Consider the following 14,596-nt stretch of genomic DNA (forward strand, 5'->3'; position numbering starts at 1 on the left):
GTATGTGCTTTGCACCTTCTAAGTGCAAAGTACTTCTACAAGACTGGCAGGATTCCAATCCTGTACTCACCCTGGATGGTGAGCAGATAGACGTAGTTGAGAAGTTCGTGTATCTGGGTAGCTGCATAAGTGCTGGTGGGAGTGTGAGTGATGAGATCAATGCACGAATAGTGAAAGCCAGAGAGGCTTATGCCAATCTGGGACACCTTTGGCGCCTTCGTGATGTTAGTCTGGCTGTAAAAGGTCGGATCTACAACGCGTCGGTGAGAGCAGTTTTGCTCTATGCTTGTGAAACCTGGTCTCTCCGTGTTGAGTACGTTAGACGACTCTCTGTGTTCGATCATCGCTGTCTTCGAAGGATTGCTGACATTCAGTGGCAACACTATGTCAGTAATGCAGAGGTTCGGCATCGTGTGTTCGGGTACAGAGATGATGATTCAATTGGTGTCACCATCTTGAAACACCGACTTCGGTGGCTTGGACATGTTCTCCGAATGTCGTCCCAGAGAATTCCACGTCGTGCATTATTTGCCGACTCTGGGACTGGTTGGAAGAAGCGGAGAGGTGGTCAGTGCATGACATGGTGTCGTGGCATGAAAGAAAGCTGCAAAGGACTGGCTTCTGTTGGTCCTTCACGATTCCCTGGTTGGGGTCTGAGAGATGGTGCTACACAGTGGCTAGAGACGTTATCAGATATGGCTCAGAATAGAAGCCAGTGGCGATCCTGCTGTAACCTTCTTTTACTTTCTTCGTAAAAAAGAACTGGTTGTATCTTCCTTAACTGAAGGGTTTCTTCTGATTGTTCCTTTCCGTTCATCCATTATTACCACGATTATTTTTACACTACCTTACACCAATCTCTTCCTTATTGTTCTTTTTTACCCTCTTCGCCTTTTTTTCATTTTCTTTAAATTCTCATTGTTTTGTGTGGCGCATATATATTTGGCGTTCTCTTGTACCAATATTCATGTGTTCAAATAAAATAAAATAAAATTCCTGCATATACAGCAAACAGATTACGACGCTGGGCTATTACATTACTTACTTATGATTTCGAAATTGTATGTAAATCAACAAAAACGTTTGGACCAGCTGATGTTTTATCTCGACTAATTACGAGTCAGAAGCAGGAAAGTGAAGATCCTATTATTGCAACGATATCGTTGGGAGAAGATATTCATCAAATACAAGTTGATATAAAAGCAACACTGTTATCCGCTGAAGATATTAAACGCTATACTTAAGAAGACGACGAGCTGAAGCGGATTATTAGTTATCTCGAACATGGTTGGCCCGCTCACACAGACAACAAGAACACTGAGCAGTATGCTTACCGAAAAAAATTCCCTATCACTTGTGGACGGGTGCCTGGTGTTTGGAGATCGAGTAGTTGTACCCACAAGCTTACTTCGTAAGGTGATGTTAGAGCTGCATGCTGCTCACTCAGTGGTACCACGGATGAAAGCACTTGCACGTGGCTATGTATACTGGCCGAATATTGATACTCAGATCGAATAATATGTTGCGAGATGTTCCGCATGTGTGAGAGCTATCAAAACCCCTCGGGAGACGGAAATGCAGAGTTGGGGAACACCAAAAAATCCGTGGTCGAGAGTGCATGTGGATTTCGCCGGTCCCGTAAACAAGAAACAGATCTTGGTGATCGTCGATGCCTTCTCCAAATGGCCAGAAGTCCATTACATGAAGTCTGTCTCGACAAAAGCTACTGTGGGAAAACTGAGACAAACATCCGGCTACTTTGAGTGTCCAGATATATTGGTGTTGAATAATGGACCACAATTTAACCCTGTCGAATTTTCGAAGTTCTGCATCGGCAATGCCGTTAGGCATATCAAGACACCTCCATACCATCCATAGTCTAACGGTTTAGTCGAGAGGTTCGTGGACATGTTTAAAAGAGCACTGTTTAAAGCCGAGGGAGGAGATTTCTACTAACCTACAGCGCAACACGCGACCCAGCAACAAATAATCAGGAATGTCCGGCAGAAGCAATTTTGGAGGAGAAATTAGAATACCTAGAGAACAAATGAAACTAAAACCTAGAACCAACCTCTGCAAGAATAAACGAATGGAACGGTAATTCAACAACAGACAGTGCATTAGCCAGAGCGTTCAGCGTGGGACAAACGGTAATAGCAAGAGACTTCCTGGGAGTAAAGCCAACCTGAAAGTTCGGCATCATAATCCGAATAAAAGGAAAGTCATCGATGAAGTAAAAGCCAGACAATAGATATGGGTGTGACACGCAAACCAGATACAACCAACCAGACAAGAATGGGAGACAGGGAGTGATATAAAGCCGGGTATACCGTAGTGAACGAGAACACAGGCGGGGACAAACAAATGTATTTGAACACAAATTTACAGAATCTGTTAGGAAAATCTGAGAACCATATAGTAAACACTTAACTGTTTCTTCGTTTCCGCACCAATAACTCTGTTCTCGTTCTCGCCTCTTCGATCTTCTCAATCTTCTGCAGCCAGGTATTCCAATTTCGATCGGTGACACATCCTACTTATATCGGTTATCAGTAGAACACAAACTATTACAGATTTATAGTGGAAAAGTTCTGTGTAAAAAAATACATTTAAATAATAAGCTTTGTGTAGGAGAGATTTATATTGTCACAAAAAGAATATATACACGAAAGTTATTTGATAAACTAAGTGATCAATTATAAATATTAACATGTTGGTCGTGTGTGAATACAGGTAAAATGAAAGGGAATTCTAAAACATTTCATGCATTATGGTTGTTAGTACAATGAAATATATTTTGAGGAAAATAAAAACTATAAATGCAAAAGCCCTGAAATATGGGATGAATCAATATAGTGCGGTATGTATGTATAATGGTGATGATAAAAATATAACTTCCTTACGAGTACGTATAATAAACTATACGTGTATCTCTGCTCATAGGTGATTGATAGAATTATGGAAAGTCATATAATAGAACTATCGACAAATCATCGTAAACAGTTTTTAGTCATTCCTGAAGAGAATAAGTTTACAAATAAACAACTAAGATCATTTCAATTTGTTTAGTATAAATTGGATTCAGTTAGTTCATCTTCATCATCATCTACGAGTGAATCACTGAAAAAAAAACAATGAATGACAAGTGAAGTAATGTTTAGGATTAGACTAATTAAAGAAAATAATCCGCTTTACAGACGATTACTGTAGTCTATATTTTCCATTGGTACTTTGACAAAAACACAAACAACAGTTTGATGTGTACACGTTGATAAGATGAGTAGTTTCTAATTAGAATTCTTTCGTTGTTCATATAAACGAAATCTATGTCCCAAAATAAATTAAATTTGAGGGTCATCGAGTCAGACAATACCGTTTCATACATTTGATAAATATGCGTTAATTGGAGACAAACAGTTGTTAGTAGGTATTTACAGAGAGAGATAATCAATAATAAGATCGAATATTAAAAGTTGCACCATAATTTCTTCATGACTGATTATTCCGATAACTAATGTTTCGGAAACTTTCAGATTTTAGGTTGCTTGTAAGCAAGTACTTAATAGCTTTAGTCACAGTTTCCCAATTCCCACAAATTATAGCCACAAAATAAATAGAGTATAAAAACATATATCGAAACGCATCAACCATTTCAGAGCCGTTAAGTTGCAAAAAAGGAGTGTACATGTTGTGAACCATTTAAACTCATTTTGAGACTTGAAACAGAATTATATTCACACAACTCTCATCACATGAAAACTGATGATTCAGCCCACAGGTACTAAAAGAGTGGGCTTAAAAATGACTTCACTCTCTCGCCCTATATATATATAACTGGACTCTTATTTTCGCTGATAACGAAATCCTGAAAATTAATGATAAGTATGACAATATCTTCAAATGGAACATCGAGCAGTATACAATAGACAGTAAAATTCGAAAAATGCGCCTATATTTCGTACACAAGAATTTACAGATAACACACAAAAATAGGCTATACTAATGACTGATTTCTCGGCCATTACCATACATTGTATGCGACCTCCGAAATTTATAAAGTAGGTTTTCATTTCAAGAAATCATGGGTTCTTTGTTTCGATGTGTTGGCGACTTAATGGTAGAACAGCATTAAAAATAATTCGAGCTAAGAAAATAGACATACTAAACTAGTCTTGTATTGAATGAAAATCATGGAGGATCCTAATCAAGAAATAAAACTACAATATTATACAAATAAAGTAAACAATTACCAGTCAACTGTGTTATCAGAATACTGACGGTAACAAGCCAAGACATCCATACTACTATTCTGTTATTTGAAATGTCGACAGCTTTTAATAAAACAAATCCTTGGAATAATTCGAGTAAACAGTTTGTGTTTATTGATAGCTAACCAGAATTTACGTGTACCTACTACCTCGAACACACAGCTAATATCCATATCGAACAAAGAACGAAACGATACTAAACTTCTAATGAGTCTCCGATACTAGGATAAGTTGACCGAAAAACGCCCCCGAATGCCCTGGTACGGCCGAGAGTGGGGAGAGTCCGCTCTCCCTCTCGAAATACTCTCACACGGCCGCGCGTATACAGCCTCTGCCAGGGAAGTCCTACTCATTGCCTTCTCGTGGCGGGGGTGATGTTTACGAAAATGAGAGGACGAAAAGCGAATGTCCGGCGCTTTAACCGGATCACAAACCAATGGTGCACATGGGCTCCAGTATCCTGCGGGAACAAATGGCGTATGAACCAATCGTTGGTCACCGGCTACCATGGGATTGCATCTCCTTACGATGCTCCACTGCCTTGTGGGTTAGACCTTTAGGTCAAAGGCTCAGGGTGTGGCCCCTAAGATAACCACCTGCTTCGGTTTGGGCACCCGGGCAGTATCACAGCCCACACACAAATGACGAACTCTTTATGTCTATGGAAATTACTTTTCTCGCTCCGAAAAACAATCAATTGATTCAAATTATTATCATTACAATTATTGTCATTACTAATAACATTATTATTATTACTGTTATTGTCATTATTATTGTTATTATTATTATTATTTTCCACATTATTCACCCTTTTATACTTATACAGCCGCTCGTCTTTGGTGGAAATCCGACTGTATCTAAACGTTCTCGAGTCACTGTCCGGTTGAAAATTGTATGTTACCACCGAATACGAGAACTGAAGCAGTTTTTCTGAAACCACGTGCACCATTCAAACTGGCTGCCTTCAACGTTCGCACACTTATGCAGGTCGGACAACAGATAGGGCTGGCTATGTCTTTGGAAAGTCTTAATATTGATGTTTGTTGTCTATCCGAGACCCGTATTCAAGACTCTGGCGAAGTACTACAAATTCGATCTCCATCTGTCGCTTCAAAAGCTTGTTTTATGTGCGCTTATCCGGGGACCCTGTGGCATCTTCGTCTGGTCTTGCTGGCGTTGGTGTCGCACTAAGCGCTAGAGCTGAGGCAGCACTAGTCGATTGGATCCCCATTAACAGTCGGTTATGTGCTGTTAGATTAGAAAGTTCCATCAAAGTGAGAAGAAATCGGCGTGAGAAACGACGTCTTTTCGTCATCTCCACCTATGCCCCGACAGATTGCAGCCCGGATGCTATCAAGGATGAGTTTTACCACCAGTTATCTGTTCTTCTCCAGAAAGTGCGTTCGACAGATATTGTAGTACTGGCCGGAGACTTGAATGCTCAGGTCGGGCGTCTAGGCACAAAAGAGAGTCGTTTAGGTGGCCGATGGGAACTCGTTGGTCGCAGGTCAGATAACGGGGACCGTCTACTGCAACTTTACACAGACCACAACCTGTTTCTGGCTAGCACTAACTTTCGGCACAGTCATCGCCGATGTGCCACCTGGCGTCCTCCCTCTGCATCCCAAGCCTGGACTCAGATTGATCACATCGCGATCGGCTACCGCTGGCGTGGTTGTGTACAAGACTGCCGCTCCTTTTGGAGTACCTACCTGGACTCTGACCATGCCTTGGTCTGCGCCAATCTTGCCTTACTTTTCAGTGGACAACGAAGTGACCGCCACCAACGGATTGATATTAGCAAGCTGGTTGCAACTTCTGTTGCAAGTAAGTATCGAACCGAGCTAGCCTCTAGGCTAGCTACCACTCCACCGAAAAGTATAGATGAGCATTGGTTGCAATTGCATGACGCCATGAAAATGGCGGGTACAGTCAGTTGTGGGTTTGCGAAACGTCCCGCTTATAAGCACTGGGTTTCTTCTGGTTCCTTACAACTCATTGAAGCCCGTCGGTCTACTCCGGGTGACCGTGAGTTTGACCATATACGAAGGATGTTACGTAAGGAAATTGGGCAGAGCTTGCGTAAGGACCGAGAAGCCTGGTGGTCGAAGTGTGCTAATGAGCTGGAAGCAGCAGCTGCATCTGGTAACTACCGGAAGCTCTTCCAGCTCATCCGAGTCACTGGCAGCAAGAAGTCTGGTGTGAGTGAAACAATCTCCGAGGATGATGGGATGCCAATCACTAACCTCCATCGACGTCTTGGACGATGGGCAGAATTTTTCGAAGGGCAGTTCAACTGGCCTGCTGCTCCGGCAACATCGGTCAGACTGTCCTACCCTCCATGGCCGGTGACGACTGATCCGCCAAACGAGGAGGAAGTCCGCAAGGAACTCCAACTCTTCAAGCGTTACAAATCACCTGGCCCAGATGACTTACCTCCGGCTCTTTTTAAAGATGGTGGTGACTTTTTGACTAACGAACTGACGACGTTGTTTACGAAGGTTTGGGAACTAGAGAGTGTACCAACGTCATGGAATGAGTCGATAGTTGTCCCTATCTTTAAAAAGGGTTCACGTCGTTCCTGTAACAACTATCGGGAGATAAGTCTACTTCCGATTGCGTTCAAGCTATTGGCTTCCGTCATACTTCGTAGGTTGTTCAAAACCCGAGAAAGATTGACTCGCGAGGAGCAGGCTGGGTTTCGTTCTGGTCGAGGATGTATTGATCATATATTCACCCTCCGCCAAATGTTAGAACACCGTCATACTTATCAAAGGCCAACAATCGTAGTGTTTCTTGACATCAGGGCTGCCTTCGATTCGTTAGACAGGACTGTTCTCTGGGATTGTCTATTGAGGAAGGGTGTGTCTGAGAAGTTTATTAACATCCTAAAAGCCCTATATAAAAACACCTCAGGCAGAGTGAGGGCATACAACCACCTCTCCCCATTGTTCCATTCGAGCAGTGGGGTTAGGCAGGGTTGCCCAATCTCACCATTCCTCTTCAACTTTGCCATCGATGACGTTCTGGAAACAGCTCTGATGAATGTAAGTAATGGTGGTGTGGATCTGTTGCTTGGAGAAAGACTCCTCGACCTTGAGTATGCGGACGATATTGTCTTACTGTGCGATAATGCCCAAGGCATGCAATCCGCACTTAATCAGTTGGCAATCAGTGTCCGTAGGTATGGTATGTGCTTTGCACCTTCTAAGTGCAAAGTACTTCTACAAGACTGGCAGGATTCCAATCCTGTACTCACCCTGGATGGTGAGCAGATAGACGTAGTTGAGAAGTTCGTGTATCTGGGTAGCTGCATAAGTGCTGGTGGGAGTGTGAGTGATGAGATCAATGCACGAATAGTGAAAGCCAGAGAGGCTTATGCCAATCTGGGACACCTTTGGCGCCTTCGTGATGTTAGTCTGGCTGTAAAAGGTCGGATCTACAACGCGTCGGTGAGAGCAGTTTTGCTCTATGCTTGTGAAACCTGGTCTCTCCGTGTTGAGTACGTTAGACGACTCTCTGTGTTCGATCATCGCTGTCTCCGAAGGATTGCTGACATTCAGTGGCAACACTATGTCAGTAATGCAGAGGTTCGGCATCGTGTGTTCGGGTACAGAGATGATGATTCAATTGGTGTCACCATCTTGAAACACCGACTTCGGTGGCTTGGACATGTTCTCCGAATGTCGTCCCAGAGAATTCCACGTCGTGCATTATTTGCCGACTCTGGGACTGGTTGGAAGAAGCGGAGAGGTGGTCAGTGCATGACATGGTGTCGTGGCATGAAAGAAAGCTGCAAAGGACTGGCTTCTGTTGGTCCTTCACGACTCCCTGGTTGGGGTCTGAGAGATGGTGCTACACAGTGGATAGAGACGTTATCAGATATGGCTCAGAATAGAAGCCAGTGGCGATCCTGCTGTAACCTTCTTTTACTTTCTTCATAAAAGGTGGTTGTGTCTCCCTTACCTGAAAGGTTTCTTCCGATCGTACCTTTGCGTTCCCTGATTACTAGCACATTACCTTACACCAATCTCTTCGTTATTGTTCTCTCTTTTTTTTGTTGCGCTCCTTAGCTTTTTTTTCTTTCTTTGTATTCCTCTCGAATTTTCATTTTTGTGTGGCGCATATATATTGGCGCTCCCTTGTACCAATATTCATGTGTCCAAATAAATAAATAAATAATAACCGAAAAACAGCAGTTAATTGCATCATTTTCAAACGAATAGTATATTTTCTGTAGTTAATAGTGATTAAGACAAATATAGATACAAGACCTGATGCGAATTAAACTTATGACAACAGTGAAAATTTGAACAAAAAATAATAGAAAATAATTTGGCTCCCTATTTTTATCCACCACAGTAAAAAATAAGATATGCTTACTTTAATACACGAAGAGAAAAGAATAATACACGACGTAAGCATCGATTATGAAAAAAATAATTGAAAGATGCTAAACATCCTGAGCTGTATGGATCGGATAGATGATCAGGACGATAACTAAACCAAAAGAGAAGAACGATAAAACTAAAATTAGTGTAGATATTATTCATTCAGTAAAGTCGGCAGGATCTAAACTTCATGACATGAAAATAAAATGACACCATCATATTAAAGTTCTTAGGAAACATTTACCTATATATGCGACATTGAGCAGGCACAATTTCATCACCGATGACTTTCCAAAGATGAGGTGCTAGATCTTCGTATTTATCCACATAAATGGAACAGAACCGAGAAATGTAGTGTTTTACAAGCTGACGAAATGAAAGTGAAGATAATCATGAGGATATTAAAGAAATTAGTAAAATTGAGATTGCTGAGCCAATATATACATAAATATGATCTTTGAACAGTAAGTAACGGCTACACTATAGAAGAGGAGTTTTTGAAGGAACTCCAACTTTTAAACCACCATAAGTCGCCAGGCCCAGATGGCGTACCCCACTTCCTCCCCCCCCACGGATGGAGGCAAACTTCTGGCCAGAGATCTTACTAGTTAAATTGGGAAGATTATGGAAGTAAACAGTTCTGTAACCTTGCAATGAAGCGACTGCCGCCCCTGCCACTTCTGGAAGGGACTACGTAAAGCATTTGAAAATGGTTAGTGTATGAGTATTCTCACAAACTGCGAACTACTTAATTTGTGACAAGACTCTGTGGTCTAAAAGGTAGTTGCATGGGACTGACATATTAGTTCATCGCAACTCCCTAAGTGGGCTCTTATAGGACATGTAGCTGCTCAGTGGCTTGAGGCGTTGGTATGAGGAACAGAAGCTAGTGATGATCATTCTGCAGCCTCTAAATGCATTCTTTATGGAAGACAAACTATGTTAGATGAACGATATCTCTCATCGCCATTTTCTTAGTTTAGCTATATCATTTAATCAATACAATTATTGTCAATTTATTTAGACTGTATAATCTTTACAATAATATTACTCCATCTTGTGTGGTGCGTTGTTTTGGCGCTCTAATGTGTTAAAATATGTATTAATTAAATCGTTAAAATATCTGGAACGACGTTAAGAAAATAATCGTTGCTGTTTAGTGAACAACAAGCATATTTGTCTTAATTAAGTGGTTCATGAATTTAATCTTAAAGTTTTGATGCTTTTTATAAGCTTATGTGAGCACAAAACTACGATTAGGTCAATAATAAAACATAGACAACCCAACTTTTTTAATTCTTATTTGGAACTATATTATTGCTTATTGTCAATTCTATCAATTAGAATGTTGAGTATAAAAAAATTCACGAAGTTATAGCACGCGCTTTTTATCACATATTTCAAACGAACAATATATAGCTGAATTCTTACGGCTACATGTAACAAAATCCTGGAGTACAGTGTTAAAATATAGTTACCAACTGGCTGAAAGATAAGTAATCCCAAACATCTATTAAATGAAGTCTGTAGAAAGGATTTTTACTTTTGTTTAGATGGAAGTGTATTCTCAACTGAATGTCGATAACAAAATGCCCAATAGCTTACCAGTCAACATTCATACATAGGAATTAATACGAATAGTTTCAAGTATTACATTTCCAGATGCTGGCATTGTTCATAAGTTGTCTTGAAAAAATAGGAAATTTCTTAGTGGAAAACCTCATCTAACAGTGTTTAAATGATTCAGAGAAACGCAGTTCACTCCTTATCCTATAAAACTAATACGAAGAGTTACAAAACCGGTTGGGAGTATGGTGTCATGCATGAAAAGTTGAGACGAAATTCACTAATAGCGTACCCATAGTTCAGGTTCCAAACAAAATTCATCACTTCTAGCAGTAAGGAAATCATAGGCAGGGCCAAAACAACTATTTAATGTACTCATTAAACAGAACAAATCTTTGGTTGATAGAGCTGAGGTTGGAAACTTTGGAGACGGTGATTCTGAAGTACTATCATTCAAACATATAGATGTTTCAGATCGAGTACGTTTTCTTCCGCTGCATACATTTCTGGGAGGGGAGAGGCTGGAAGAATTCTGTCAAATTAATCAGGAATCAAGAAATTAAAATAAATATAAGAACTATGAACAACCTCAAAACAATGGCATTATTGATCGCTCAACGATCACTGAATGTAAACAGGTAACACATTTAAATAATTTTAAGAACAAGCGCGTACTACATGCATTCTTAACTTATATTTAACGGACTGTACGGACCAATTTATTTTATAACACAAGTATGTTTGGGTTCAAACAGTTTCCTTAGTGTTGTAAATAGATCTTTATTTCAGAGTCTGGATATTTATTTCCGAGATAAAACATGCTATTGAATTTCCAGTATAATAAAGTAATAAACCAGTAATCTTGTGATGAACCACATCTACACTTAAATACCAAACTAAAACTATGAATAACTGCAAGTAGTCCGAGATGAATGGACCGTGATTTGAAGGTAAGGACTGCTTAGTTGCACCTACTTTGTTAGTTTATCCATTTTAAACGGAAATCTCGTACTTACTTAGATTATCATCCAAAGATGTTTGTAATTTCAAGTTACTAAATAGTAGCTGGATTTCGTCTCGTTGCTCACCTTCGGCCTTCCCGACATGGTTGAACCTCGGTCGGTATAGCCCTCAGGATCACTGCAACACACAAGCCCGTCTACCACGCCAAGGTACCAGCCAACAGACGGGTCGGTTCTAGACTGTGAACACCTACACAACTAGTAATTACAAGCACTATTACATCTTCAAATAATAAGAGATATTTAAAGCCAATGAGTATAAGGCAGTAACAAATCCCTGAAAATAAAATCCTATATGAATATAAAGTTGGTTATTTTTCTATTTTCCCGGTTTTTGGCGTAACGTAATTATATGTTAGAGTAATATTATTACTGTACATAAGTCGTATTTACTTGACTTTGCGAAGCTAAAATGACAAGCAGATTATGAAAAAACACGTGGATAGAAATAAAGAGCAACTAGGACGGAAATAATCCGCAAGATGGTAGCATTAAGCGTAAAATTTTAGTCAAGTACTTCGTAAACTTCTACTGCTAACCCAGAGAGATGCACCAACTCTATAAAAGCATACAATGAGAACTCAATAAAATGATACGAGGACACAGAGAGTAATGAAAAAAAATTATGAGAAAAAACAAGTGACCGATGGTGACTGATTCTGGATGATACTCATCCGAATTGTTTCGGGATCGACCACTTGTCCAGTCATTTCATACAAATCCCGTAGAGTTTGCGAGGACCCAAGGTAAAGGGCAGGAGATTCTTGATTTTCATCACTATTTAAACGAGAAACTAATTCCTTATATTGACGTTTCTCTTCTGAAACCATTTTGCATGAATAGCTTTCTAGCCTAGAAGAGCAAAGTAATTAAAACAACACATCAGATACATAAACAATTTGAGGTAAGCTTCGGTATGTAAGACTAAAAAGTAAACAAAAGTTATGCGAATGTTTGTAACTTTGGTTCATAAAGATAGGATTAGAACGAGAAATAAAACTCAAATCATAAACTGAATACACGTCCGGAAACTAGTGTGAGTTTAGAACTAATGGGAAGCCTGTAGCAATTGACTGAAAGAAACAAACTAGATAACGAGTTGAGTTTGTAACCCGACAGGTCGTAATTTAGCTAGTATACATAGTCACAGCTTTAATATGAAAATAAAAAACCCAATTAAAAGGGTTTCGTTTCTTAAATCTCCCTGAAATAGTAATCCCAACGACTTCACTGAACCTTCAGAAGTTTCAGTTAAGGGGGTTTATTGCCAAGGTCCATATTTACAGATCGGAATATCTAAACTCGCCTATCGAAGTAACAACGCTACAGAAAGCGATGGTTTTTTATTGGTGGTTTCAGTTTGTCAACCGGTATAAGCCATGAACTATTGACAAACTGAATTCTCATACAATCACCGCTCACAAACAAAGTGTATTTCTTTGCAATGATGAAATAGCTTACGCGACGATAAGACCAGTTTTTGTTGCGCGTATAAATAAACCTTGCCATACATTTTCTGAAGGCTGGAGTAATGCAGGGACGGTGATTTCATATAACTTTAGAAGACCTGAAAATACGAAGCGAAACAAACATACAGGCTAAAATCCGTGACATATACAAAAGCCAGTCATGAGTGTGGAGACCGAAATAAATGTGGATAAGTTTAAATCACTTTTTTGAAGAGTAGCTAACAGGACGGAAGGGTCTTCACAAAGACGTCACCGGTCAAATAGAAACAAATATAAAAAATCCGGAAGAAGGGATAAACGGGTGAGAAGTATAAAATATCCATTGAAAATATGTGTGAATTATAGGAAAAAGTAACAAGGTCCACCAACTTCTGAAATTTTCGCGAAAATTTACTCAAGTGTGGTTTTTTTCCTCAGGAATCTCTTACAATTTTTATGTAACCGGGATTTTGTCCCAAAATTCACCAAGAATGGTAGCTTGGGGTGAAAAATGTGTATAAAATATTATAAATCTTCATTGGGGGGGGAGGTTGCAGAAATCTGAGATTCTTTAAATTATTGACGTTAGAGTTTAGGTTGAATTATACCAAAAATGATATCAGTCGGACAGAAAAGTAATAGCATCGAGAATCAACCAGTTGACTGGATATGAGAACAACCAATTTTCGAAGATTATCGGGAATCTTACACATTAATGGAGTAAAACTCACAAAACCTACATATCAAATAGGATAAATGAGGGTCTGATTTCTTTAATATATATAATAATTCGAGGAGACCGTGACAATTGTTCCCTAATAGTTAACTATTAGGGGAGAGTAGTATATATGTACATATGTAATCCATCAATTTGATGGATTAAACATATGAACGAAGCTTGAAAACTTAGTGGGTTAAATTTTACACACCTGGCATCAATTTTATATCTTTTACTACCGTTACTTAATTGCGAACTCAAACCTTCCAAGCCAAATTGGTCTAACAGCTTCATCTTCCGACAATAAATTGAGCTCCACAGATCATAAGGCTACAAAGAAATTTCAATATCCAATATTTACTTGGTGATAGTACAAGTGTTTGCTATCAAATCTCGATGTTGTGGTGGTAAATAAATCCCCAAAATAAATAGCCCTGTAATTTTCCGACATTGGATGCTGACCACATGTTTTAGAGGACTCATCTAGCTGAAGGCGCTCGGTCAGGCATCCGCACCAGATCACGTGTGGTAACGCCGTGCTCAACATCAACCATAATCGCTAGTCAGATTAGATCAGAGAATTCCGATATTTTGGTTATCGCCAAATACACTCTTCCGATCTCCTCGACTCTGTCTTTTGATTTCTCTGGGTGGTTACGAATTATATTAGGTGTTACTGGTAGAAGCGTTGTCAAACACTGAATATCTGTGCGATCCTCATTGGTGAGACTGACGTGATCTGGTACACCTAATTGCAACTGTGAGTCTTTTCCTTTTTGGGATTTTTATATATCATTGCCTTATTTTTTATTTTTTTAAACATTGTCATTTTTTTCTTGAATATATATATATTTTCCCCTCGTTCATTATCGTACTTCATATTTCATCATGACTGAACAGACACCCAAAGTACTCAAGCTTAAGACTTTGTCCCCGCCTTCGTTTCAACTGATGCCTTTCTGGTCCGACAATATAGAAGCCTGGTTCTGTTACGCAGAAGCCGACTTCCACGAGCACGGCGTGAACGACACACGTGCACAATTCCTCGTAGTAGTCAAGGCACTACCGCGGGAATTCAACAGGTACGTAACACCTAGTATGTTTACTAGTGATGTTTCTGAACCTTACGAAACCTTAAAACCTTCGATTCTTAAACGAGGAGACCTAACCGATCGACAAAGGT

The 14,596-nt window shown here is 39.7% G+C and overlaps 1 protein-coding gene across 3 annotated transcripts; it reads right to left on the reverse strand.

Moving 5' to 3' along the window:
* Positions 1-591: 591 nt before the first annotated feature.
* On the reverse strand, positions 592-13,737 carry MAF1_1 (RNA polymerase III-inhibiting protein maf1). Of its 3 annotated transcripts, none has more exons than XM_051213273.1 (6): positions 13,625-13,737; positions 11,892-12,099; positions 10,518-10,757; positions 8,904-9,025; positions 8,652-8,768; positions 2,354-2,591 (listed from the first exon to the last, which is right to left on the reverse strand). In XM_051213273.1, exons 1-6 carry the CDS (start codon positions 13,705-13,707, stop codon positions 2,576-2,578), a joined length of 786 nt encoding a protein of 261 aa, XP_051069237.1. In that variant the 5' UTR covers positions 13,708-13,737; the 3' UTR covers positions 2,354-2,575. The 3 variants fall into 3 exon arrangements, with proteins under 3 accessions (XP_051069235.1, XP_051069237.1, XP_051069236.1); XM_051213272.1 differs by having other exon boundaries at positions 2,354-3,120; XM_051213271.1 differs by having other exon boundaries at positions 592-3,120; positions 10,518-12,099.
* Positions 13,738-14,596: the final 859 nt, after the last annotated feature.

The sequence above is a fragment of the Schistosoma haematobium genome, chromosome 3 (genome assembly GCF_000699445.3).
Source record: "Schistosoma haematobium chromosome 3, whole genome shotgun sequence".
Lineage (NCBI taxonomy): Eukaryota > Metazoa > Platyhelminthes > Trematoda > Strigeidida > Schistosomatidae > Schistosoma > Schistosoma haematobium.